At 35.6% G+C, this 25613-nt stretch overlaps 4 protein-coding genes across 4 annotated transcripts; 1 reads left to right on the top strand and 3 right to left on the bottom strand.

The window, feature by feature from the left end:
* Window positions 1-5802: 5802 nt before the first annotated feature.
* LOC18609726 (receptor-like protein EIX2) lies at window positions 5803-9396 on the top strand. The gene is made up of 2 exons (XM_088803947.1): window positions 5803-6090; window positions 6227-9396. Exon 2 carries the CDS (start codon window positions 6280-6282, stop codon window positions 8923-8925), a length of 2646 nt encoding a protein of 881 aa, XP_088660073.1. The 5' UTR covers window positions 5803-6090; window positions 6227-6279; the 3' UTR covers window positions 8926-9396.
* Window positions 9397-9529: 133 nt separating this feature from the next.
* On the bottom strand, window positions 9530-12825 carry LOC18609725 (uncharacterized protein At3g27210-like). Its single transcript, XM_007044988.3, has 3 exons — window positions 12240-12825; window positions 10343-10417; window positions 9530-10198 (listed from the first exon to the last, which is right to left on the bottom strand). Exons 1-3 carry the CDS (start codon window positions 12412-12414, stop codon window positions 9756-9758), a joined length of 693 nt encoding a protein of 230 aa, XP_007045050.2. The 5' UTR covers window positions 12415-12825; the 3' UTR covers window positions 9530-9755.
* Window positions 12826-16758: 3933 nt separating this feature from the next.
* On the bottom strand, window positions 16759-19576 carry LOC18609723 (kish-A-like protein). The gene is made up of 4 exons (XM_018114494.2): window positions 19307-19576; window positions 19079-19185; window positions 18275-18309; window positions 16759-17007 (listed from the first exon to the last, which is right to left on the bottom strand). The coding sequence occupies exons 1-4, from the start codon at window positions 19307-19309 to the stop codon at window positions 16940-16942; spliced, it is 213 nt and encodes a 70-aa protein (XP_017969983.1). The 5' UTR covers window positions 19310-19576; the 3' UTR covers window positions 16759-16939.
* Window positions 19577-20361: 785 nt separating this feature from the next.
* LOC18609722 (Leucine-rich repeat protein kinase family protein) lies at window positions 20362-25109 on the bottom strand. The gene is made up of 2 exons (XM_007044984.3): window positions 23260-25109; window positions 20362-21316 (listed from the first exon to the last, which is right to left on the bottom strand). The coding sequence occupies exons 1-2, from the start codon at window positions 24773-24775 to the stop codon at window positions 20685-20687; spliced, it is 2148 nt and encodes a 715-aa protein (XP_007045046.2). The 5' UTR covers window positions 24776-25109; the 3' UTR covers window positions 20362-20684.
* Between the last annotated feature and the right edge of the window lie 504 nt (window positions 25110-25613).

The raw sequence follows: 25613 nt of genomic DNA, 5'->3' as shown, positions 1-25613 counted from the left end.
CGATGGAAAAGAAGATTGGTGTAGTCATTGAAGTATGGACTTTGGAAATGCATCTCCACCTAATCCTTGCTTATGTTGGACATTTTTGGCAATAATGTTATGAGATATTGTACAAGATTTTTGTGATAGGAAGATGTAGGATTGCAAATAAATAAAAAAGATGTACAGGAGACAGTGGAAAGGAATACTGGAGTAGTTATTGAAGTATTGACTTTGGAAATGCCTCACCACCTAATCCTTGCTTACGCTGAAAATTTTCAACAAAAATATTATGAGATATTGTACATAGATTTTTGTGATAGGAAGATGTAGTATTGCAAATAAATAAAAAGATCTACTAAAAGCGGTGGAAAAGAAGACTGGAGTAGTCATTGAGCATTGACTTTGGAAATTCATCTCCACCTAATCTTTGATTGTGTTGGACATTTTCAACATATTGAACAGAGGTTTTTGTGATAGGAAGATGTAGTATTGCAAATAAATAAAAAGATGCACAAGAGACAATGGAAAGAAAGACTAGAGTAGTTGTTGAAGTATTGACCTTGGAAATGCCTCACCACCTAATCCTTGCTTATGCCGAAAATTTTCAACAATAATGTTATGAGATATTGTACATAGATTTTTGTGATAGGAAGATGTACTATTGCAAATAAATAAAAATGATGTTCCGGAGGCAATGAAAAGGAAAACTGGAGTGGTCATTAAGCATTGACTTTGGAAATGCATTTCCACCTAATCTTTGATTATGTTGGACATTTTCAACATATCGTACAGAGATTTTTTTTATAGGAAGATGGAGGATTGCAAATAAATAAAAAAGATGTATGGGAGACAATGGAAAGGAAGACTGGAGTAGTTATTGAAGTATTGACTTCGGAAATTCCTCACCACCTAATCCTTGCTTACGTTGAAAATTTTCAACAATAATGTTATGAGATATTGTACATAGATTTTTGTGATAAGAAAATGTAGTATTGCAAATAAATAAAAAAGATGTGTTAGAGGTGGTGGAAAAAAAGGCTGAAGTAGTCATTGAAGTATTAACTTTGGAAATGCATATCCACATAATCCTTGCTTATGTTGGACATTTTTAACAATACTGTTATGAGATATTGTACAAAGATTTTTTTTATAGGAAGATGTAATATTGCAAATAAATAAAAGAAGATGTACTGGAGACAGTGGAAAGGAAGACTGGAGTAATTATTGAAATATTGACTTTGGAAATGCATATCCACCTAATCCTTGCTTGTGTAGGACATTTTCAACAGTAATGTTATGAGATATTGTACAGAGATTTTTATGATAGGAAGATGCATTGCAAATAAATAAAAAAGATGTGCTAGAGGCGGTGGAAATGAAGACTGGAATAGTCATTGAAGTGTTGACTTTGGAAATGCATCTCCACCTAATCCTTGCTTATGTTGGACATTTTTGGCAATAACGATATGAGATATTGTACAAAAATTTTTGTGATAGAAAGATGTAGTATTGCAAATAAATAAAAAAAATGTACTACAGGCGGTAGAAAGGAAGACTGGAGTAGTCATTGAAATATTGACTTTGGAAATGCATCTCTACCTAATCTTTGCTTATGTTGGACATTTTCAACAATAATGTTATGAGATATTTTACAAAGATTTTTGTGATAGGAAGATGTAGTATTGCAAATAAATAAAAATATGTACTAGAGGTGGTGGAAAGAAATATTGGAGTAGTCATTGAAGTATTAAGTGTTATGGTAAGTGGTGAAAAGCTTACAAACAATGTTGTTACCTTGAAAGATCAAAATTTTGATGTCATTGTTTGTGTACTTGTTTTAAGTCTATACAATGACCTGACAAGCTTACAAATTATGTTGTTACCTTGGAACAATGAATCCTTTGTTCCATGTAAGTTATCTTCTAATTTACCACTTAAAATGTTATCTTTACGTTCAATATTTGGTGAATTACTAAATATTAAATTGATGCTAATGAAAGTAGAAGTCCAATTGTGAGAATTTTAGCTACTAGAGCAAACGTATCAAAATAGTAAATTCCTTCCCTTTTGTATAAAGCTACTAGTTTTTTATATAAAGCCTTTAGTTACCAACCTTGATTCCCTGCACTTGCATTTTTCTTCTTGAAAGTCCATTTACATCCTATTGGTTTAAAATTTAGTGGAAGCTCAACCAAAATCTAAGTGTTATTTTCTATTGAATTAATTTCATCATTAATTACTTTCTTCTAAAATGTAGAATCTTGTGACTGTATTACCTTGCAACATGATTCTATATTAAAACACTAAGAAACTTTTTTGTCTATATTTTCACCCATCCCTTCCATAAAAAACATATAAAAATTGGGTCCAAAATCTTTTACGTTTCTAACCTTTTTACTTTTTCTTATTTTTGGACAAGATTCATCATTATTTTCATTATATTTTAATGGAATTCTTTTGGTTGAATTGATTGTATAGTTATCTAGAAATAGATTTAAATTTATTTTTATCAAAAATACCATTTCTTGATTCAATTAAAAACAGTGCTAATTGAAATTAAACCATTTAGTTCAATTACCATAAACCTATATATTTTATTATGGTGTGCATATGATATGAATATACATTATTTTCCTCTTTCACCTAATTTCTTTCTTTTGGATTTCGAAACTTTAATTATAGTCATGGACAGACCTACATTAATAAAAGTGATGTCATATGACACCACTTATTCAACGAAATGTCAAAAATTTATATTTGTTATACTACTTATGCTAGAGTTTTTATGTAGTTAACGATACTAATAAACCCACTAATTTTTTTGCAATTTTGTAAAAAGTGGGGTCAAAGACTCCAAGTCAAAGTAGACTTATCAAAAAATAATTTATATACTAATATTTAAATATTACATGGAAAGATAAAAAAATTTCCTTCTATAATTTAAGATTTTATTAAAAAAAGTTAAAACATAAACTATTCTCCCTCCTTTTCCAAACATTCAAATCTTACCTTTGAGACAACAGTGACTTTTCTTCTTCTCGATCTTTAGTTGCGTTTTTCACTTTCTCAAACAACTCAACTAGGCTTCAAATATAACTAATTTTCAATCCAAATTAAGTTTTAAATACTTTATGTCTAAATATTTTTTGATTAATTTGATAGTTTGGGTTCATAATTATAATCTAGCTAATTGAAAATAATATTGCATGTCATATAATATCTTGAAGTTATGAATCTTACTTTTTTTTATTAATTTTATAGTATTTCTATTGATTCAATCATGCACTGTTTTCAAAATATAAGAAATCACCGTGAACAATTATAGTTATCTTAATTATAATTTTTATACTTTAAAGTACTAAATTAATGTGTTGAAGTTATATTTCTTTAATTTAATGTTAAAACTTCTAATTTATGAATTTTAACATATTTATATTATATTATTATTATTATTATTATTTTAGTTATGACACCACTTACAAATATTCCTAGATCTACCCCTAACTATAGTTCTACTCTCCAAAGCTTCAACTAATTAAGATTTGGTTTCTTTTTCTTCCATTGCTCATTTGGAGCCATGGTTAAATTTTTTCCAAAAAAATCTATTTAACATGTAACAAGTCGTTAATAAAGTTTTTTGTATCCTAAAAATCCTATCCAAAACTAGAGTATGATAATATTGCATTTACCATTTCAATTAATATCCTATAGTTCTTTTTGCCGCACCATTTTTTTGCGATGTGTTTAGTGCTAGAGTTTGATATACTATACTAATGGATTTCAAATAACTTGGATTATAATATTTTCTACCTCTATCTAATTTTAAACACTTGATAAAAGAGTCATAATTTAAATCAACTTTTGAGTTATAAATCTCAAAATTATCAAACATTTCATTTTTAAAATCTGTATATCAATGTCACTGTCCTCAAAGTTTTGCTTGCCTCAACATTAGTTATCAAAAGGGTTACAAAAGCGATAAACCATGAGGATACAATGAAATCTAATTATTAACTATATTTTACATTGAAAAAACGAATCCACTTAGTATTCATCGAGGTATGGTATCGAAATCCTATAAAGTTGTTTTTTTAACAAAACATTATATGAAATAATGTGAAAAGTATTTGATGAAGAAGAGAGATTGATTGTAAATTTTTTTTATATAATTTCAAAAAACCAAAGGAATCCTATTTATAAACAAAAATATGTAACTTTTTGAACATGCATAATTATTTAAATAAATATAATTGTTTGAACAAACATAACTATTTAAAAAACTTCCATTCTTTTTTTTCTTTTAGTGTGAGATTGTATCTCACACTATTATTGTTGAAAATGTCCACTAGAGCACACCTAATAAATAATCCGTAAAGAACCTAATAAATAATTGAAGTCATTCTTTAATTTTAGTGTTCTTAGTCCTATGTTCGAATGATAAAATAACACAAAGATTGCCATCTTACTTGATAGGCTAAATGCTCAAATTAGGGTTAAACGTTTGGACACTATTTCAATTAAGGACCAAGTGTTTCATTTGTAAAAATCAATGGTCAAACATTTTCGATTCCTTACAATTAAGGACTAAGTTGACAAGTAGATGAAGTGTATATCACACGCCATTGATGACATGATAGTTGACTTGATTGAGTTTATAAAAATTTAATTGTTACACGTCATGTTGAAAATTTATTTGTTACACGTCATGTAGAAAAATGTAATTGTTATACGTCATGTTAAAAATTTAGTTGTTACACGTTTTGTTGAAAATTTAGTTGTTACACATCATGTAGAAAAATATAGTTGTTACACACCATGTTGAAAATTTAATTATTACACGTTATGCTGAAAAATGCAGTTATTACATAGCATGTTGAAAAAGTTGTTGCACGCCACACCATAATTTAAATCGTTTTGACTTGATAGAAAAAACTTAATAGTCCACATCACGCGTTTGTTTTACACGCACTAGACACCTCTCATCTTAACCTTTAATTATAAGGAATCGAAAATATTTGACTTTTAATTGTTACAATTGAAATGTTTAGTCTTAAATTAACAAAAATTCAAAAGTTTTGACCCTAAATCAAGCATTTAGTCTACTTGATAAAACTCCATGACATCATTAATTTTAAGCTAAAATACTCTCACCTCTTAACTTTTAGTCATAATTTTACACGAGTTCATTAGTTTTCAAAATAGATAATCAATCCCAAAAGCATAAACGACATTAACTGACAAATGTAAAATATTAAAAATACCTTTCTTCTTTCTACCTTTTTTTCACTATTTTTTTTAGGCCAGTCAACGGCCCTCCAGATCATCCATTCCCCTAGCTCCCTAGGGAAGCCACACTCCCCGCCCCTCCGCCCCTACATTCTCCAAAGGAGCCGAAGCGTGGATCTCGCGCTAGGGGGCACAGAGCATTGGGGAGGGAGATTCGACTAGAGGCAAATCTGGTGTTCTGGCCACCGAAAGAGGTAAGGGATAAATTTTTGATTGAGTAGGAAAAAATTAAAAATAAAAAATTATAATTTATATAGTGTGATAATTTTTAAAATTAATAAAAAATAAAATTATTTTTTAAATATTATCACGTCATCAAATTAATGAAAATATTAACTGTTGACCTACGATTGGATATATATGCTCAATGAAAAATATTTTTTTCAAATAGATTATTTATTTTAAAAATTAATAAACTTATATAAAATTATATCTAAAAATTAAGAGGTGAATATATTTTACCTTTAATTATATTATTAATCAACGTTATATATTCTCTTGCATAGGAAGTGTTTTCGCTGCAAGGTGAGGATGGCTAGCAGAAACGCGCCCTTTCAACTTCTTTTCATTTTCTTCCTTTTTTCTAAATTTTATCATTTTCCAATTCTTGAGGCTACTGGATCTAATTCCAGTGTAGGTTGCATCGAGATGGAGAGGAAAGCCCTCCTTAAGTTTAAGGAAGGTCTTATAGATCCCTTTGGTCGACTTTCTTCCTGGGTTGGCAAAGACTGCTGCAACTGGGCTGGCGTAGAATGTGACAAGCAGACAGCCCAGGTTTTCGCGCTCGACCTTGGACCAAGGTATAACTGTTCATCCGTACAAGTAAGTTTCCCATCGCCTTATCTGTACTGTCAGCTTGGTGGTTCGTTGAATCCGTCTTTGCTAAACTTAACATCTTTGAAATACTTGGACCTGAGTTATAATAACTTCCTAGGAATTTCAATTCCAAATTTCATAGGTTCACTCAAAACTTTGAAGTCTCTCAACCTCCATGGGGCAAACTTTTCCGGAATGGTTCCTCCCCAACTTGGCAATCTGTCAAATTTGGTTCATCTGGATCTCGACACGTTTTCATATCCAAACTATCTTTGGGTGTCTGATCTAAACTGGCTCTCTGGCCTGTCTTCTATCCAATCCCTCGGTTTAGGAGGCGTAAACCTCAGTAAGGCAACGACAAATTGGCTACAAGCTGTTAATATGCTTCCTTCATTGTTGCAGTTGCATATGTCTGGCTGTCAACTTTTTGACCTTCCTCAATCTCTTCCATTTGTAAATTTCTCGTCACTTCAGGCTCTTGACCTCTCATATAATGAATTCAGGTCTTCAGTACCTCAGTGGCTCTTTAATCTCAGTAACCTCAAGCAACTTAAGCTTGCTGGTTCTAACCTTACAGGTCCCACAACAAATTGGCTACAAGCTGTTAATATGCTTCCTTCATTGTTGCAATTGGATTTGTCTGTCTGTGAACTTTTTGACCTTCCTCAATCTCTTCCATTTGTAAATTTCACGTCACTTCAGGCTCTTGACCTCTCATATAATAGATTCAGCTCTTCAATGCCACAGTGGCTCTTTAATCTCGGTAACCTCAGGCAACTTAAGCTTGCTGGTTCTAACCTTACAGGTCCCATTCCCACAGTTTTATCGGGAAATATTTGCAAATTAAGGATTTTAGATATGTCATTTAATTCTATCGAAGGAGAAATTACAGATTTTGTAGGGGCTTTGTCTGGATGTAGCAATGGAAGCTTAGAGACACTAGATTTAAGTTTAAACAAACTCACAGGGAATGTGCCTGACTCTTTGCAGTTGCTTAGAAATTTGAAATCACTTAAACTCTCCTATAATAAACTCAAAGGGAGGTTGTCTGATTCCTTGGTGTCCCTTAGAAATTTGGAAGAGCTTGAACTCTCGCACAACTCTTTATCAGGCCCGCTTCCAAAATCCATGGGGAATTTGTCACGGTTAGAAATACTGGACTTAACTTTCAACATGATGAGTGGCACCATCACTCAAAGTATTGGAAAACTCACAAGGCTTTTGAGACTGGGTCTGTATGGTAATTCAGTGGAAGGAGTCATAACCGAGTTTCATCTGCAGAACCTGACAAATTTATACGATCTATCCTTATCATCCGTGAACAAATCTTTGACTTTCAGCTTGAGACATGACTGGATTCCTCCGTTCAGTCTGTCTTACATTGCAATTAGTGATTGCCAATTGGGACCTACTTTTCCGGCATGGCTCCGAACTCAGAACAGAATTATTCAAATAACACTCTCAAGTGTTGGCATTTCAGACACCATACCTGTTTGGCTTTGGAGATTATCGCCACGGATCTTCTGGATGGATCTTTCCCAAAACCAATTAAGAGGCAAGCTTCCCGATTCAATAATGTTTCCCTTCAGCGTAGGAGCATGGATAAATTTGGGATTCAATAACCTGGAGGGTTCAATCCCACTTTGGCGTAATGTGACAAATCTCTCTTTGAGAAATAATTTATTTTCAGGAGCAATTCCTTGGAATATAGGCCTTGAAATGTCTGTGTTGGAAAATCTAGATCTTTCTCGGAACCATTTAAATGGTAGCATTCCACCATCGATAAACAATATGAGGAATTTGGAATTTCTACAGTCTTGGAATTTGAAATTGAGCGGTAATAATCTTTCTGGGGAAGTTTCTACAGTCTTGGGCTACTGCAAAGTCTTGTTTGCTCTTGATCTTGGAGAGAATGGATTTTCCGGAACCATACCCGAGTCAATCGTAGCGTACCCGACTTTGGTGTATCTTTTGAACCTGCGAGCCAACAAGTTAACGGGAACTATTCCTGAGCAAATATGTAATCTCTCCAACCTCCACATCTTGGACCTGGGACATAATAATTTGTCAGGGTCAATTCCTAGTTGTCTGGGCAGTTTGGTGCGTTTGAAATATCTGAGAGGATATTTTACCGGACTTACACCAACAGTACGAGAAACATCATTCTTTCAGCACACCGAGTTGGTTATCAAGGGGAGGATAAGTGAATTTACCAAGATAATTACACTTGTCAACACCATTGACCTGTCTGGCAACAATTTAGTTGGAGAGATTCCCGAGGAGATTACAAATTTATCAACCTTGGGATCCTTGAATCTATCTTGGAACCAATTAATAGGCAACATACCAGAAAATATTGGAAAGTTGCGATGGTTGGAAGTCCTTGACCTCTCACATAACCGTCTTTCAGGCCCAATTCCTCCAAGCATATCTTCAATGACTCTGTTGAACTATTTGAACTTGTCTTACAACAACCTGTCCGGCCAAATTCCATCATCTAACCAACTGCAAACCATGGCTGATCCATCTATTTACCAGGGTAACCCAAGACTCTGTGGGCCTCCATTGTCAGCCAACTGCTCAATATCCGGTGATGGAGACGGATTTCCCAAAGACGAGGATGATGAAGATGACGACGGATCCAAAAACCTAGGGATGTACATAAGTGCAGTACTCGGATTTGTTATCGGATTTTGGGCTGTTTTTGGCACTTTGGTGATAAAGAAGTCTGTCAGACGTGCCTATTTCCGGTACTTGGAAAATATGAAGGATAAACTGTTCGTGCTGATTGCAGTGAAATTGGCTCGTTTGCAAAGGAAAATGGAGGTGCAAAGAAATTAAAGACAAAGGTAACCAAGGTAACATTTGCTTCTGCTCTGTGTTGATTCATCAATGGTAGCTTAACATTTGTTACTTCTACCCTTTATCTTTATCATTTCAATTTTCTGATTTTGCCTTACAAGTAGTGAACTGTCCTTGAAAAAAGATGGCTTCAGAAAGAAAGTTGTTGAGGGAAGGAGGATAAATGGATTAAGGAGTGTAGAGCCATGCATCCGTAATCTTGGTAGTTAGCTAGGAAAATTGTACTGCCTTATCCAGCTCGTCCTGTATTTAAGGATTTTAATGCTATGTATCATGAGCTTTCTCTCTTGTTTGTAAATAACAGAAAGATGTTTCCTTTGTTGTAAGGGCTCAATTCATTAATTCAGAGTAGGAATGTTAAGCCAACGTAAATAAAAAGGAAAAGCTGCAGGATGAGAATAACAACAATGTATCTTTTTAAATCATAACCAATGCATTGATCATTGTAGACTTCATCTGCAGAATAGAAAGGCGATTGTCACATACCAGTACGATTTCAACTTTTCAGCAATAATATAGACAAAAGACAAATGACTCAATAATGCCACAACACCAAGCAAGTGAACATATAGAAATTTACAAATTTCTCATTTTACAGATGCCATATCAACCACTATAGGAAAATATGAGATACAAGGTGTACTTAAACAATACATTAGGACAAAATTCCCAGTTTATGCATCACTCTACAATTGTGCTGCTGATAAAAGACAAGTTGCAAAAAGGTTTTCAGATTGTAGCTGGTTTAACCAAGTCAATCTTCAAAAGTTTAACTTCTCAAGAGATTTATACAGAATAAATATTTGGCTTTACCATCCATCCGTTTTGGCTGGGCTTAACCTCTTTTTTCTCTCACCAAAGCTCATGTTGCGCACCAAACTTGGAAGGCAGCACTGCGCAGACTGGGCTGATTTTTCTTTTTTTGGGAGGTATCCCCTGTATGGAGTTGCCTCACTACTTTGAACAGAGTTCGGGATAGATTCAGATGGACTTCTACTTGTAGATTTTGGACGGAGGCTGAAAGTTGCAGGTTTTTCTTTTAACCGCCCGTCTAAACTTGGATCATCGTTTACAGCATCACCATCATCAAAGCTTTCACGAAATAACTCAATTAGTTGCTTCTTTGTCTCAGTTGGAGAATGTTGAGATACTGCATCCTGTGCACAGTCCGTAGAATGATTTTTATCAGGTAGAGAACTTTCCGTGAAGCTTTTCTGGTGGTTAGGGCTGTTACCGCAAGAAGAGGTAGAATCTGAATGAAATCAAGCTTGTCAAAACCACTGATAATTATTAAGAACCTTAGCAATACATTTTCCCAGTACATATACATCATTTCATGTAATTATAATAGGCAAATGTAAATAATTTTGTCTCGACAAAATTAGGGAAATCTCACCACCATTGACACTGAAGAAATCTTCACAATCAGATTCTAGCCAGGGCTGGGAATCGAAAAAATTCTCTGTTTTACCTGGATAAAGTTATAGGCACAGTTCAATTACAGATGCTAAACAAGGGTGAATTTCCAGTCAAGAAGAAAGGGTCAAGACACTGCAATATGTCACAACCACATTCAATTTTACACAGACATTGCTTTTCAAAAGAATTCATCCGTAACTTTTATGTAGCAGTTTGCAGAAAAATAATTTACCATCTTGAATCCTGCAAAGAATTTGCCATGGCATGCACGAGAAATAACCAGACATTTACATGTTAGTCAGAAAGTGCATAATAGTTGCAATGAGATTCAGTCCAAGCTGCATAGTTTCCTAATCAAAAGGAGCTTCCAACTATCTGCTAACAAACTTTCCTGATCATTCTATTTTCCCAAGACAAGCGAAACTGACAGTCGTCATACAGCGCTATGTTAATATTTTGAGACACCATGGCAAAACTGTCACGGCCAAACCATCCAAGAGCACTCAGGCATCCTGAATACACTCGTTGTTTTTATCACCATCTTTGTTGTTACCCTGCTATTAACAAAAGTCATAACCTATTAGGCTATGATCACAATAATAGTTATTTCATTTTTGTCTCTTCTACTCCAATCTAAAACTAGAAAACTCAAACAGTTCATTCCAGGAAACAACATCTGCAGTGAGGATATTTGATATTGTAGTGATTATAAAAAATTGTAAATTATATGATATAAAAGGGCTTTTATGACTGAAATATTGCAGAACATGCTATGGTTGCTGACATTATCAGAGGTGGTGAATAGATATGGCATCTACTTAGTTCAGATAATCTTGGTGATTCAGAAAGTACTCTGGGTAGAACAAGGGTTCCTATGCAAGAGAAGGGGGGAAAATACTATTTCTTTTGATTCCTTCATAAACAAGAAAATTTGAGCTGAAGACACTTGGGAAGAGCATAGGGACAATTGATAAGTGACTGGTAGGTCAGGACTAGTTAATTTGGTTAAAACTCTCAACTTCAAATCAATCCTTTATTTATTGGTTATCAGTTAGGATAGACTTTCAACTCTGAAGAGACAGAAAACAGGAAGATACCATGAAAAACCAATGTCTTCTCTGTTAAACGAATAGACAGCAAAACGTCTAATTTTGCTAATGCGAGTACTCCTAAGGGGTTTTGAGCCTAGTTATGAAGACTTTCTCTCTCACTCAAGCAGATGGAAGTCAGTGCAGAATTTAAGTGTGCAAAGAAACGTACAACCTGCAGAAGAAATTTGCTGCAGCAAATGTTTTAGTTTGCCACAAAAAGGGTCACATTAAATTTTTAAATTAGAAGCTAGATTATAAGACTTGTTTTGCCAGGAACACATTAACAGGGTTACTCATTTCCTGGGAGAAAATAGACAACTGAACCATATAATGTCATCGCCCCAAAAAAACAAAAACATATAATGTCATCGTAAGGGGACAGCCTGTCACTAAATCAACTACTTTCTTTACTGGTATCCAGAATCGAACTTGATGGAAATGATCGGGCGAAACCTCACAATTGAAAAAGTACCATGCCCAATCCGAAATTTGATTAATAAATAGATATAAAAAGATAACAGAAAATCAGGCTAGCAAAGGAAACCAAATAGAATTTCAAATGTTTTATTGAGATAAAATCAACATACACCAAAATGATAATTCAGTTAATCTTTAACTGGTATTATTCATAAAGAACAAACTTAAAAGCAGCATCAGAAGTCAGAACCAAGCTGATATCTTAGATCAAACTATCCAAAGCCCAAGCATAAGCACGAATGTAAGCCTAACATAAGAAGAAAGAATGACGATTAATGAGTCAAGCAAACCAGGTTAGAAACATACTCAAGTTTCGAAAACTAGTTTCTGGTTCCAGTGATGACGGCTGAGGCCTGGAACCGAGTTCAGCAACTGAGTGCTCCCTTCTGACAAAGTTCTCCTTACTGGGTGATTGAATTTGGGCACTAAGATTCATGGCTGCAGGATCTTTGTTCTTGTAAACTGTAACACAGTTGCCCATGTCTTTTTGACGACAACAGTCTCTTCTACTCAATCATGAGACAGCATTGCGACTAGCCAGTTTTCTTCAATTCAAGGAAAGAAAAGAGAAAATTGACTGAGAAAGAAACAGGAACGTTAGCTTTATGCTTGAATTCACTCAACCGAAATGTTGGGAGGAGTTGATTGGTCTTGAAAGCAAAGTAATGGCGCTTGCAGGCGTGGGTCCATATTCGATGATCTCTCTTTATTTATTTTGTAGAGTACTGTTACCTATGTTTGATTGATCTCTTTCTTACTGGACTACTAGTATTTTTCTTTTAAGGCTGCAGCGGGAAAAGAAATAAAAGTCTGCTTTTTGGGTGGCTCCATTTCTCTTTTAGATTTGTTAACTTCCTTGCTTTGCCATTGAAGAGTTTCTGAGCAGTGACCCTCCTTTTCCAACTTTGTATGTTACGTTCAGTATATACCACATACTACACATATAGATGCCCGAAACTAAAGATCAAATCTGCAGTTCTTTACGCATCTTTGCTTTAAATATTTTTTTAAAAACAAAATTGTAGCATTGAACATTGCTTTTTCCGACAAAAGCATTATAAAGGAAAAAAAAAATGCCATGCCATGTAGCCTCCTAACTGCAGTTAATGCACATTCTGACTCACACTACAAGCTTCCGCTTAACTCAATGATTTGATCCAGGCCAAAGTGTGGAAGTGCCATTAAAAAGAGGGAGAGAGAGAGAGGGGAAAGCAAGTGTTTACTACTAGTCTGGAACTATTTGAAAGTTGACCTAATCTTACCTTCAATGATGAAGGCTGAGGTCCACCTGATTTATTGTTTGCGACTTTGGGGCAGTGATGAAAGCCATGCTTTCCTTACTTGTCTCTTTCAGGTGGTTGCTTTACTCCTGCAAATATTAAATAGAGTTATGCTTGGAAAATGGAAAACTAAAACAAAGCTCAGCTTCCAAATTCCAGAGTCAAAGTATTCCACTAAAAAAAAAATGAAATTCTTCATAAAGTTTTGTTTTATCTGAGTTCATTTAGATGCAAAACACTAGCTGAGTGCTACTGCTGGTGAGTGTGGCGATCGACCACGGCAATAACAAGGAATTAATTTGTATCTTTTGTTAGAATGGTTTAGAGGATTTCATCCACTGCCCGCCCTGGATTTATCCGCTCTGTATTTCACCCTTTAACCTGGTATGTATATATATTTCTGGTATGCAAAAGTAGTATTAAAACTCAAATCTAACATTTTTACACACAATTTTTCTTCATTGTCAGGGAAGGCGACAAATGATCTCTGAACATCTTTTTCATGACTTTACTCTTACATCAATATCAGGTGAAGAAACCCAGCGATGATCACTCGCTTTCTACAACCACAATGCTCTCATAATCATCGGAAGCTATTATCTCTTTCTATTTCCCGCAGCAAAATATTCTGAATTGTCACATTAGATATTCAAAAACATATTGAATATTATACCAAAACTAGTGCTTGGTAGTTACCGAAGTTAAAGTGAAGCAACAAAATAATCATTTGTCATATATATCGTTGGGATTTTCTGGTGAAGTGAGGGTTGTTATCCTTCTTTTCAAAATCAATATTATCTCTGAGAGACTCTACCTTGGCTTCCTTGGATTTGTGAGTGGATACCAAGCCCGATCGTCTCCTTACGCCACATGACTGGCCACATTGCAATTTACGCCAGACTCTTACAATTTCTTGAACCATGTTTGGATTTGATTAAACTTAAATAGAATCTAAATTATGTTTTCAGAAATTTCATGGACTGTGTTAGGATAATTAATTATGTTAAACATTTAATTTTTTAAAACTTGTAACAAAACAAAGAGTTCGAAGGGTTTAAACTTTAAATATGCCTAAAATTCAGGTTAATTGTGCGGTTATTAAAAAGTTACTATCTCAAGTTTCATTTTACCTCGAAATTTAACAATCCAACCGATAAGAAAGTATAACTGGCTATGGCAAATTGGCAAAAGAAGCATGTCCTATTGGACAATGCAGGTGGTCCTAGGCCCCGTGATTGTCCTCATCCACCAAACCAGTGTTGGTGACCACTGGCCCAGCCCTTTGGTCTAGCTTTTCCCTTTACTCTACTTTTAATTTAATTAATAATTAAAATTTATATTGTTATAATACACAAAAGTTCGTTCAACGATGTACATACACATATATATATATATATATATTAATTATATACTATTTGATCAGGAACAAGATAGAATTGAATATTAGATATTTATCGCAAATCTATAATCAGTAAGAATAATCTAACAAGCAATCCTTCTTCATTCATTTTTGTGGAAGCAGTAGTCAACAAAGGTAACCAATTTGATGCAAGTTATCAAGCTTTAAAATGCTAACAAATTCATCAAAATGCAATAATATAGTAGTAAGGTCCAATTTTTTTTTTAACAACAAATGCATATATAACAAGTTAATAACTGTTGGCAAAAAAAAATTTCTTGGATTTTTCCGTTTAACTATTCTTTATTAACTATTATTAAATCTTAACGTGCCTTAGCTGCTGCTTAGTGCTTTTCCTAGACTTGAATACCTAGGTTACCCTAAGGATGCTTTGGATATCTGCAGTCCCGTAACGGCAAATGATTAAACATTTTGTCTTCTATCTTTCATAGCTTATAGTTATAAGTATAGATATGATAAAGGCGAAAAGTTTTATTATTCCAAAGTACGCCTACCGACACAAACCAAAGAGCATATGCATGACAGAAAGAACAAAACAAAACAATTAGCTGACTTGTGATCTTGACACAAACTCATCGTCCCCACTTCCTTCGGGCATGGGTTAAATCAGTCTCCAACCAGGAGGATATTTGGTTTGAATATATATCTTACAAGCCACGAAAAATCTTCACGTGAAAAATACTAGGAGCATAATCATCTAAACTGTTGGAACTTGAAAATGAAATGCTACTATACTTGTGACAAATCTCATTTTAGTTAATTTCCAAGTATTTGGATATCAAGAGATGAAAAATTTGAACTCAATTATTTGAATATAAAGAAACATATGTCAATCATTAAATCAAATGCTAATAAAAGGAAAAAAGAAATCAAGAAAATTGAAACATTTTCAAAAGATTATAACGTACAGCCGCAGCTAAGGGATTTAATAAGAGAACAATTTTCACAGAAGATCTGTTGTTACGGCACGCTCGTTACAGCAAAAGCAGAATCAATAATCTTCAAGGCCTGCAACGTCACCAACATCTCATGCAATAAACATCCACCAATGATGAATATCTAATTGACAAAGATAACGAAGGATACCCCGTTAAGGCACCATTTCCATATAGAATGCAGAAAATCAAAAGCATATTAAATTTATAATATAAGATATATTCCTACGGCACCTTGGAAAAACCAAATACTAAGGTTTTGCCTTCGTTTTCAGGAAAACTGCTCTTTACTTTAATGTCCTCATCAGCCTGTCAGCTGCACAATTACCATATGGCCATCTCACACACACTGGCATCATGCCTCTCGCAACTCTATATAAGCCAACTTTACCTGACAACTCTCAGACGCTAAGCAGATTCTTAGCTAGGTATGGATTGCCAAGACATAGAGGGAGATGGGATGAGACCTAGGAGTTTTCGCTATGAAGACTACAATAATAGAAGAGTGTTTTTGCGAAGCTATCCTCTTCACTGGGGTGAAGATGAAGAAAACAATGAAGACACAGTGACAGCAACCAAAGGAAGCAGTGGAAAGAAACCTATCAAGAAGATTATCCTGCCTGTATTTCATTGGAGTGCTGAAAAGGTAGTGATCCTGAGGAGATTCAAGCATAAGCTTACTGTTTATGTCACTGCATGTATTCCTATATCAGCTTTAAGTCGCCTACCGCCCTAATTTCAATTTTCTCTTTTCTTCTAAAATTCCACCGTTTGCATCAAGCACGTGACAGGCATATGCAAGGTACCAACCGTGACTGAATAGAAACAAAATGCTTAGTGCAATTTCAGATTTCATCCGACCCTCCATAGTCTAATGTCCCTCTAAACCCCCTCCCCCCCCCCCCCCCCCCCCCCCAAACTCCGGTCATTCTCTTGAAATTAACTCATGAATCCTGATTCCTACATGCAAAATCTGATTTTATAGAGAAGAAAAATGAAAATTCCCCGTTGAGCAATTCAATGAGTTTGAATAAAACAGTTGGGGAGAAGAAAAAATGGAAGACTAGGAGACTTGATACTATAAAATGAAAGGAATCAAATTGGCAATTATAGTTGTCCATCCATCATAACCTTTAGGTCCACTACTGGTCGTGTTTCAAGACAAGACAAACTGAAAAATAATCAATGAATAATCTGCCAAATAATTCTAGCATACATTTCAAATAAGGGTGTACATTGTTCTTGAAACAGTGTTATCACACTCTTTTCATCATACAAACCCTCTAATCATGTCAAATTTCGACAAGAGACACATTTGCCCGCATGGAAAAAATGGAGCCTGCTTCTGAACAAGTGGATGGTGCTTGTTGCTCAGAAAAATATTATTGACACACCCATGGTGAAGCATCCTACAGCCACCCAAGGACTCAAACGTTCACCTAATTCAAGAAACATACATGTTAGTCCCACAGGTTGTAATGCATTATCTCTCTCTTTTTTTCCCTTATCTACTTTCCAAAATGGTTGCACTAAATTCCACATCATTTGTGTGCAAGGAAGCCTTGATTTAATCCAAAATGCATTCCTAATTTTTCTCCAAGAAACAAACTTGCAAATGAAAAAGGAGTCCAGGAACATACTACTGGAAGAAACACTTGTGAAGCAACTTCACTACTTATAGTCAAGAAAGAGAAATACATCTTTGTTTTTTGGGAAAGAATTACAAGGTACAAATGAAATACATAATCGGCCACATAAATATTTACATTGACATGCCCATTTGCACATATACGTTCACAAAAGAACAAGGCATGGTGCAACCCTATTACACAAACAGAACAAGAAAGCACCACTGGCTCAAATATACAACAGATCACATTATGGATTTCCAACAAACAAAATCTGATATTAATTATTACAACAATCATAGTTCATTTGCACCAAAAAAGGCTGTAAACTAGGAGTCAATGACATATCAGTTAGAACATATAAGTAACACACGGAAAAGAATTCAGTTGCTTCTAGCTAATGTAGCACCCAAGCATGTTAATTGATTGCAAAAAGATGGAGCACCAACATCCTGGTCCTAATTCTTACATGAAAATAACCTGACTTTAAACCCCATGACTGCTATTCAACTTAATCATCATTGCCGTCTCTTTCCCTTTCAGTCAAAATATCATCACTGCCCAATTGCAACTCGCAACATTATGAGATTTTGAATCTAAACCTACAGAATTAACATTGCAGCTCAACCCCATTTCAATCCCACCCCACCAATTTACAACCTAAAATAAGGGCCGAATACTCTATAGTTTCATTATTTAATTAAGATAGATCTATATGTTTTTGTCTTTGATTTTTCATTCTCATTTCCAGCTTCATTTTGGTATCATACCAACTATCATCCTCCATTTTTTGCCCTATTCACTACCATATTTTATTACCAACTAATTTGAAGGCTTTATAGCAAATAAACTTACGTTCATTTTCTTTTTATGCTTGACTTGACTTCACTCCAAAGAGAACCACTCCAGGTTCCGGCCAACCACTTGTTACCAATTTGTGCACTACAAATCATGCTAACCCCAAAAATATGAAATAGATGAATTATATGTCTAAAGAAGATTCACAAGAAGGAAAATAGAGGCATGACCATTCCAATGATACCAGAAAGAAATAAACCATGCAGAAAAGGAGACCAACCTATTCTGGCTGCCTTCCAGAAGAAACCACGGAACCTGTCAAATAAGCATATCATACCATATTAGCTCCCATTCTCACCATGTCCTTCAGATGAACTGTGGGGCTTAAGTAACACCTATAAATGCTATAAATAGGAACAATAAAATAACCAATTTTGATACCAAAGAAAAAAGACAAAAAAGATCGAGATTAACTGGATTCATGCAATTTGAATTAATATAACGTCTTCAGTGAGAAAGAAAGCCAGATGTTTAAGTTATCTAAGGAGAAGCAGAAGATGATGAAAAAACAAACACTTCCTGTTAAGATTAAGAGCTATACTTATAGTTTTCAATAATAAAGCTGATGACAACATCATTGTGACCAATGCTGCCACCCAAAACTTCAATTCAATATGCAAAATTGCAACAAAATAAAGACAAAAGTAAAGATTTTAAATAGGTTTAATGATAAAAAGAAGTAAATTTGATCGCTCAACCAGTGAAGATAAAGATCTGAATAGCCTAGCAGGACTTCTTTCTTCCTATACAATAGGGGAAATCTAGTTCTGGTCAACCGGCCCAAAATCCCCCATCTTAAAAATTTCAGTTCAAAGGTAGTAATTCCAAGTTACAAAGCTATAACAGCAACACAAACATTGTGAAACTAACTATCAGAAGACTTGGAAAATATGCAACCATTATGCAAAAGCACCCAATCTAGCATTCATTTCGAGTAAATAAAGTTCAGTGCAAATATAGTAATGAGAAGTGTTTACTATTTGTTCATATAAAGCATACACCAAAAAGGAAAGGGGGGGCATACCCAGTTCTCTGTTCAAGGATTGCTGGAAATTGCATCTTCAAATAAGTGCAGGTGCAGATTCCCAATAGCACTACCGTTAAGAATGAATGGAAATTGAAGAGTGCGGACTGAAATTTTTTTCAAAATAATACGCACATCAAATACGTTCAAATTTCTACTGATTCGGAATTAAAATAACAAAGAAAGCAATTTCTCAAAATTTGGAATAGTAGAAAGTTAGGTTTTTACCATGTTTTGGGATCCTTATCCTTGGATTGATTGATTTCCTGCTTCAGATACCCTGGTGAAAAAGAACTCGGCTTTGGCCTTGGATCAAAATCCAATTTTTTGTTTTTTTGAGAGAGACAAGAGGTTTGGGTTTTTCGGCTTATCAGGATCCGAATTCGCAAGTATTGTTAATCTATCGCCCGAGAGAAGGGAAAGTTAGAGAGAGCGGGGTTTTCTTTTCTTTTCTTTCTTTTTTCTTTTTCTTTTTGGGAGCCTAATTGGGACTTGGCGCAGGGACTGATAAAAATAATAATAATAATAATAATAAATAACAATAACAATAACAAAAGCAATAATTTCTTCGGCCAGCAAATCATGCGGCGCCACGTCAAAGAAATTAGTCACAATAAAACTTTAATTAGTTAACATAAATGTTGAAATCTTATACTCACCATGTTTTTAATTTTATTTTAAAATTAAAGTCAATCATTTCCAATGCGACACTCCAATTAATAGTTGAAACTAAACCTTTTTGTTTTTTCATTTATAGTTTGATTGTTTAATTTATCTTTTCTATTTATAATTTTTTTAAAAAAAGGATAAAAATGTTAAGTTCAAATATTAGAATGAAGATATGTTATTTTCGATGATATGGTTTGCATATATACGTAAATTAAAATTTTTTGATTTATAATTTAATTAATTATTTAGATTTGCCAAAACTTGAGTCCCTAATGCATTAATGATTAACATAATTGAGTCTTGAGAAGCGAGATGTAAGGGTTTGCATTGCTGTTAAGTAAATAAGCATTGGAATGGGATCTTTATCCTGTACTAGCCACTAGCTAGTTAGCTGATCCGGTTGATATATCATACTTTTGAGCTATAAATTAGTGCTTTTAATGCAAATTTTGGTCAATAAGCAAGTAATTAAGAATATATTGGAAACAAATTAGGCCTTCATAAGGTCGAGCCAGCTTAATCAAAGTCTTTACTTGCGGCATCGGATTTTTTAAAGTAAATTGCATTAGCAATTTATCGTGCCATTAAATCGGCTGGAAATACACGGCCTTGAATTGCATGGAAAATTAAAAGAAATTTTATTACAATCACATATCCCAAGGTATAATGGGATAGAGAAATTTAAATTACAAAAATGTAGCTATCTCAATAGTCGCCATGAAAGGACACATACGGTCTCCAATAAACTTCAAGAAACGGTTGAATTTTCAGGAAAATTTTGGGTCTAATTCCAAAGACTTTAGGGAAATGAATAGTTAATCTTGACAACCTTGCAAAATTTTACCTTTTGGGAAAAAATCAGTAGAACTGGGAACTTCCTACACGATTGACCATGTTCTTTCACTGACAAAGCAATCATCTGATCTCTTCTTCTTAATCATGTTCCAATTCTTTCAAGATTTTCGGAAACTGTTTTCATCCTTGGTCGGACCTCAGGGTCTCCTTCGGTGCATGCAAGAGCTACGTGAAAAACTGCCAGGACTTCCTTCTTGGCATGCACTTCTTGTAGCAACAAGGGATCTACCATGTCTGACAATGGGTTTTCTTCTTCAAACCCTTTCCTCACCCACCTTACAAGGTCTGGGATTTCGGTGGAAGTTGATGTGGTTGGTGATAGCTCCGGAGACTTGCCAGTGAGCAGTTCAAGCAAGACTACACCAAATGAATAGACATCCCACTTTTGGGTCGGCCGGTTGCCCGGGACCCGAGCCTCCGGGGCTCGATAATTGTTGGTCCGTTCGGTTTGGATTGATTTGTAAGGGAGTCCCCCGATAAAGCCACCTGAGGAAGAGGGATTGTTTCCCGTGATGTTAATAAGTCTGTTGAGGCCAAAATCAGAAATGTAAGGTTGGAATTCGTTGTCGAGGAGAATGTTAGACGGCTTGATGTCTCCATGCACAAATTTTCTTGGACTGCATTCATGAAGATAGGCCAAGCCACGAGCTGCACCTTTTGCGATTTTGAGTCTTGTTGACCATGACAGGCTTGGTGATGGTTGACCATTTCTGCCTGTAAGTTCAAGCAATTTCATTAGCTACAAACTACTACATAATTTAATTATGAGGTAATGTGTTTGGAAATGATGAACATGGAGAGCAGAGCATTCACTCAATGAGATTCTAAAGACGTTGGGTGTTACCAATTGTGCAAGATCTGCCATTTGAATCCATTTTTTATAATTAAATGAATCCACACTCTTGCATGTTCTAGGGGTCACTCCCCTCACCTGAGTTGTCATAGGCTCATAGCCTAAAGAAAGTAACAAATAATGGATTTGCCAACAAAACTACTAGAACCAAGTGGCAATTGCAACGGACGGTGGTTCCTTTACAAAGTTTGCATCAAAGAGTTAATACGAACTCTGTATTTAATTTCAGCAGTCAGCAAATGGATGTGTTCTAATCTTTCAGGCTAAACAGATTGGGTGCCTAAAATAATACTACTAAATCGACTCTTCACAATCTTCCACTTTAGTAGCCAACCACTCGATGCATTACATGTGAGAAAGGAATGGAGACAAGAGTGCAGTAACAAGAAGACCAACAGGTCCCACCAGGGTGACTTTTACAGAACAAATCGGTGGACCTTCATATGGAAGAAACCCAAAGTAACTTTTTGTTTGAGATAGAGAAAGAACCAAGGAGAAAATGAACTCGAAAATGGAATCAAAAGCAAACTTTTTCTTTGCCAAAAGTTTGTCTATGTTTAAAGTCAAGAAGAAAGAAAACTATAGAGCTAGATACCCAGACCAAAGCCACTTTAATTAAAGTATGAATGAAAAATTTTAAATTGTTAGCATTGAAACGAAAATTGTCATTGATCTATAAAGACTGATACCATTAAACGTTCTAAGTCAAAACTTACTTAAGATTAATATACTTTAAACAGCTACAAGCTAAAGCATGCAAGAGAGGGCTGCAGCATATATTTTGAGCAAAACCCAAATCTAAACTAAGATCCACTAAGTCGTCGTCGTCATCATCATCATCATCATCTTCAGTCGTGACCCATCACCCTGTGATTGAAATCTTGAAATGCTCAAAGCCAAAATTATTTCCTCTCCATTGCCTGTCAATGCTCTTTTCCACTTTTTTTTTATAGGATGCCCTCATGGCCAATGATGAGGGACCTACCATTCGGTGGTACTCATTTAAAAGCAACAGACAAACCTACTGCTAACCCCCTTTCACCCCACAACAATTAGCAATATTTTCTCTTTCAGGCAAATAGAACAGTAGCAAAAACATTTAAAAAAATAGAAATTCAAGAGTTTTTTAGCGCTAAATTCATACTGAATCATAACTTTAGGATCAAAATTATCCTCCTCTTTCGGCATTTCTTTTGTTTCTTTTTGGTATGAGCAACAAAAACAACTACAGGACAGTGAAGACCTAACAAAAATTTCAGCACTTCCTGAGTAGAATTATAACGGAAAGGGACTGCACTGCAGGCCAAATGAGTCCCCGTGGGTGTGTAATTGCAGTCAATAACGGGTCCGCCACTTGGACCACTAATTTCTAGATCATCATAAAGTATGACCACGTCAGATTATTACCATTTATGCCTCTAAAACCACTACTTACGGCAAAATATGTTTCCTTTACAAATAAAGACACGTTTAAAAGAAGAAAATATTGTAAAACTAAAGTGAGGAATGAACAGGTTGAACCTTCAACATCAGATCCGCACAAAAGTTATCAGAAACAGCAACTTGGATGAGATAATACCAAAAAGCAGTGCAATTTTCTACTACCTTCTCATTTCTTGTTATCTTCATATTTTATTTCTAATATAGTATTGTAATTTGAAATCTTATGTGACTAAACTAAACTGACTACTGATCGTGAGCGTGATGTGATGCTTGCTAGAATAATCCAAGCAGGAACCGGTAAAGTTGCTTCCAAATGGAGGACAAAAAACCAGAAGAAAAAAACAGCAGAACAGAAACTAACCTCTCATGGCATTAGCCAAATTGCCGTTGGAGATAAAATCACTAATGAGAAGCTTCTCATCAGGAGCCCAATAGTAAGCTCTCAACTTCACAACGTTGGGATGCTTAACCTTCCCGATAGCTTGCACTTCTGCCGCAAACTCCTTATACCTTTGCTCTCCACCATCACCCAGCCGCCGTACAGCTACCGGCACCCCATTCCCAAGCACCACTTTGTACACTATCCCAAGCCCGCTCTTTCCCAACACATAAGCTGACGCTCTAAGCAGCTCGTCCAGCTCAAAGCTGAACCCTTTGTCGATGGCAACCAATTCTCCTTCTCCTTTCCCTGATCTCTCCCCTTTTTCCTGGTCTTCGAATTCGGAGTCTTCGCTTCGAAACCCGTTGATGCAGGCACAGGAATAGAGAGAACAGAGCTTCCCTTTGTCGTTATGACCGAACTTGCCTTTACCAGTGCAGCTACAGCCATTTGAAGAATCTTTCTTCTTCCAATAAATATAAATTATAAGCAATCCAATCAAAGCCACACCAGCTGCATCAGCCGCTGAGATTAATATAATTAATCCAGGACTAAGCCCTTTTTTCAGGCTTTCACCAGAATTCGGACCCGAATTTTGACTGCCTGAAGGACTTATGTTGGAATTTTTACAGGATTTTTGAAGAGGGAACCCACATAAAAGGGGATTGTTTAGAAATGCTGTTGGTCCTTGATTAGCAAACGACCCGGTTTCAGGTATTTCCCCACTTAAATTGTTATTTCTAAGATCAAAACTGACAGTAACTGGCAAGTCACCTAAACTTTTCGGGAGCTTACCAGACAAGTGATTGTAAGACAGATTGAGAGTCCCCGACAATGACTTTAACTCTCCGATGTTACTAGGAATCGATCCGTTGAATTCATTGGACGAAAGATCGAGTTGAAACAAGTTGTCCAATTCCGGCCAAATTCCATCAGGAATTTCACCAGAAAATTTGTTTTGAGCAAGAATCAGCCTCTGTAACTGCTTGCAATTCTTAAGATTCTCGGGCAGAGAACCCGACAGCGAATTGTTGGAAAGATCGAGGTTTTGTAACCTTGGAAGATCGCAGATCGAGGGAGGTAGAGAACCGGAAAGGTTATTACCGTACAAAAACAAGCTATGAAGTGAGGTGGCATTGAACAGTTGCTCTGGTATGGAACCGTAAAAGTTGTTGTTGTGAAGATTTAACCTTCGGAGATAGATTAACGTCCCAAGCTCCGACGGAATATAACCCCGGAGATTCTTCCCGGAAACTGCGATCCCGACGACACGCGGGTCAGGGTACCCTGTTATGTTCATGCAGGAAATACCGGACCAACGACAGGGCGTGGTATCATTCTCGTTCCAGTCGGCGAAAACTGACTGGGCCGCAGGTTGGTCGACGGCAGATTTCAAAGACAGAAGAGACAGGCCGTCAGGGGAAAGAGAAAGAACAGGTTTTGGGTTCCGGACGAGGAAGAAGAGGAAGAAGAGTAGAAAGAGAGCCAGCTTCTTCATGATGGAATAAAAGGGTGTTTCTTTCTTTCTCTCCCTTTTTTTCCCCCTGAGAATTAAAAATGTGGGTTTTAAAGAGAGGAGGGAACTGGCAAGAGTTGAGAAATGAGAAAGGCTTCGTTTGTTTAATGTTTTCTTTTTGTTTTCCCTCGCGGTGAAGAGAAAGGAGGAGGGTGGTTGGGTTGGGCGGAGGTATTTATGAGAAGGAGACTTGAGAAAGACGAGATTTTGATTGGGGTGGGACCCAACCTCCCGCCAAAAGCAGAGATAGAGAGACAGTGGAGCTGAGTGTGAAGGAGTTGTAGTAGAAGAAAAGCAAGTTGAAGGGAGGGAGAGGAAATGCAAAAGAAAGAAGAAATGTGGGTTTTTGATGCTGATTGCTTATGTGGCTTATTGATTTTCTAGTTTTTTTTGTGTGTGTGTAGTTTGGAAACTCTTAAAAACTTTTCCCTTCTTTTTGGAGCTTAGGAAATTGTTTAAACTTGTTTTGTTTGACATTTATGGACCACAAGCTATCCAATTGGGTAAATGAAAAATGAAATTATATCATAAATTAGTTCCCACTATAAAAATAATGTTCGGTTTTTGTGGTTCACAGAACATCACAGTTGGGATTGCAGTTTTCTGGACTTGGCAGGTGAATTTATCATGTTACCTTCTATTTGCCTCAAATGGGAATGGAAAAAAACCAAGCATTTATGTTGACAAATTTGTATGTAAATATTTATGCAAGAAATGAACCACAATCAACCCTAGCTACGCAGTAATAGTCTGTTCACAGTTTACTTGGGATTAGCAATTCCTAGTACTAAAGTATTTTAAAACACCCCTAAATTGGATT

The sequence above is a fragment of the Theobroma cacao genome, chromosome 2 (genome assembly GCF_053813885.1).
Source record: "Theobroma cacao isolate CCN51 chromosome 2, ASM5381388v1, whole genome shotgun sequence".
In the NCBI taxonomy this organism is placed as follows: Eukaryota; Viridiplantae; Streptophyta; class Magnoliopsida; order Malvales; family Malvaceae; genus Theobroma; species Theobroma cacao.
Note: the sequence above shows the minus strand (reverse complement) of the source record. Positions and strands in the feature narration are given on the sequence as shown.

Coding starts and splice junctions, on each gene's coding strand:
- LOC18609726 (XM_088803947.1), top strand. CDS start 6,280: ATGGTTCCTCCCCAACTTGGCAATCTGTCAAATTTGGTTCATCTGGAT.
- LOC18609722 (XM_007044984.3), bottom strand. CDS start 24,775: ATGAAGAAGCTGGCTCTCTTTCTACTCTTCTTCCTCTTCTTCCTCGTC. Junction 21,317..23,259: donor TTTGGCTAATGCCATGAGAG/GTTAGTTTCTGT, acceptor TTGAACTTACAG/GCAGAAATGGTCAACCATCA.
- LOC18609723 (XM_018114494.2), bottom strand. Junction 18,310..19,078: donor ATCCTTGAACAGAGAACTGG/GTATGCCCCCCC, acceptor CTTATTTGACAG/GTTCCGTGGTTTCTTCTGGA. Junction 17,008..18,274: donor CTGGAAGGCAGCCAGAATAG/GTTGGTCTCCTT, acceptor TTCTTGAATTAG/GTGAACGTTTGAGTCCTTGG.
- LOC18609725 (XM_007044988.3), bottom strand. CDS start 12,414: ATGGGCAACTGTGTTACAGTTTACAAGAACAAAGATCCTGCAGCCATG. Junction 10,418..12,239: donor AACTAGTTTTCGAAACTTGA/GTATGTTTCTAA, acceptor AACTTTATCCAG/GTAAAACAGAGAATTTTTTC. Junction 10,199..10,342: donor TTTCTTCAGTGTCAATGGTG/GTGAGATTTCCC, acceptor GATTTCATTCAG/ATTCTACCTCTTCTTGCGGT.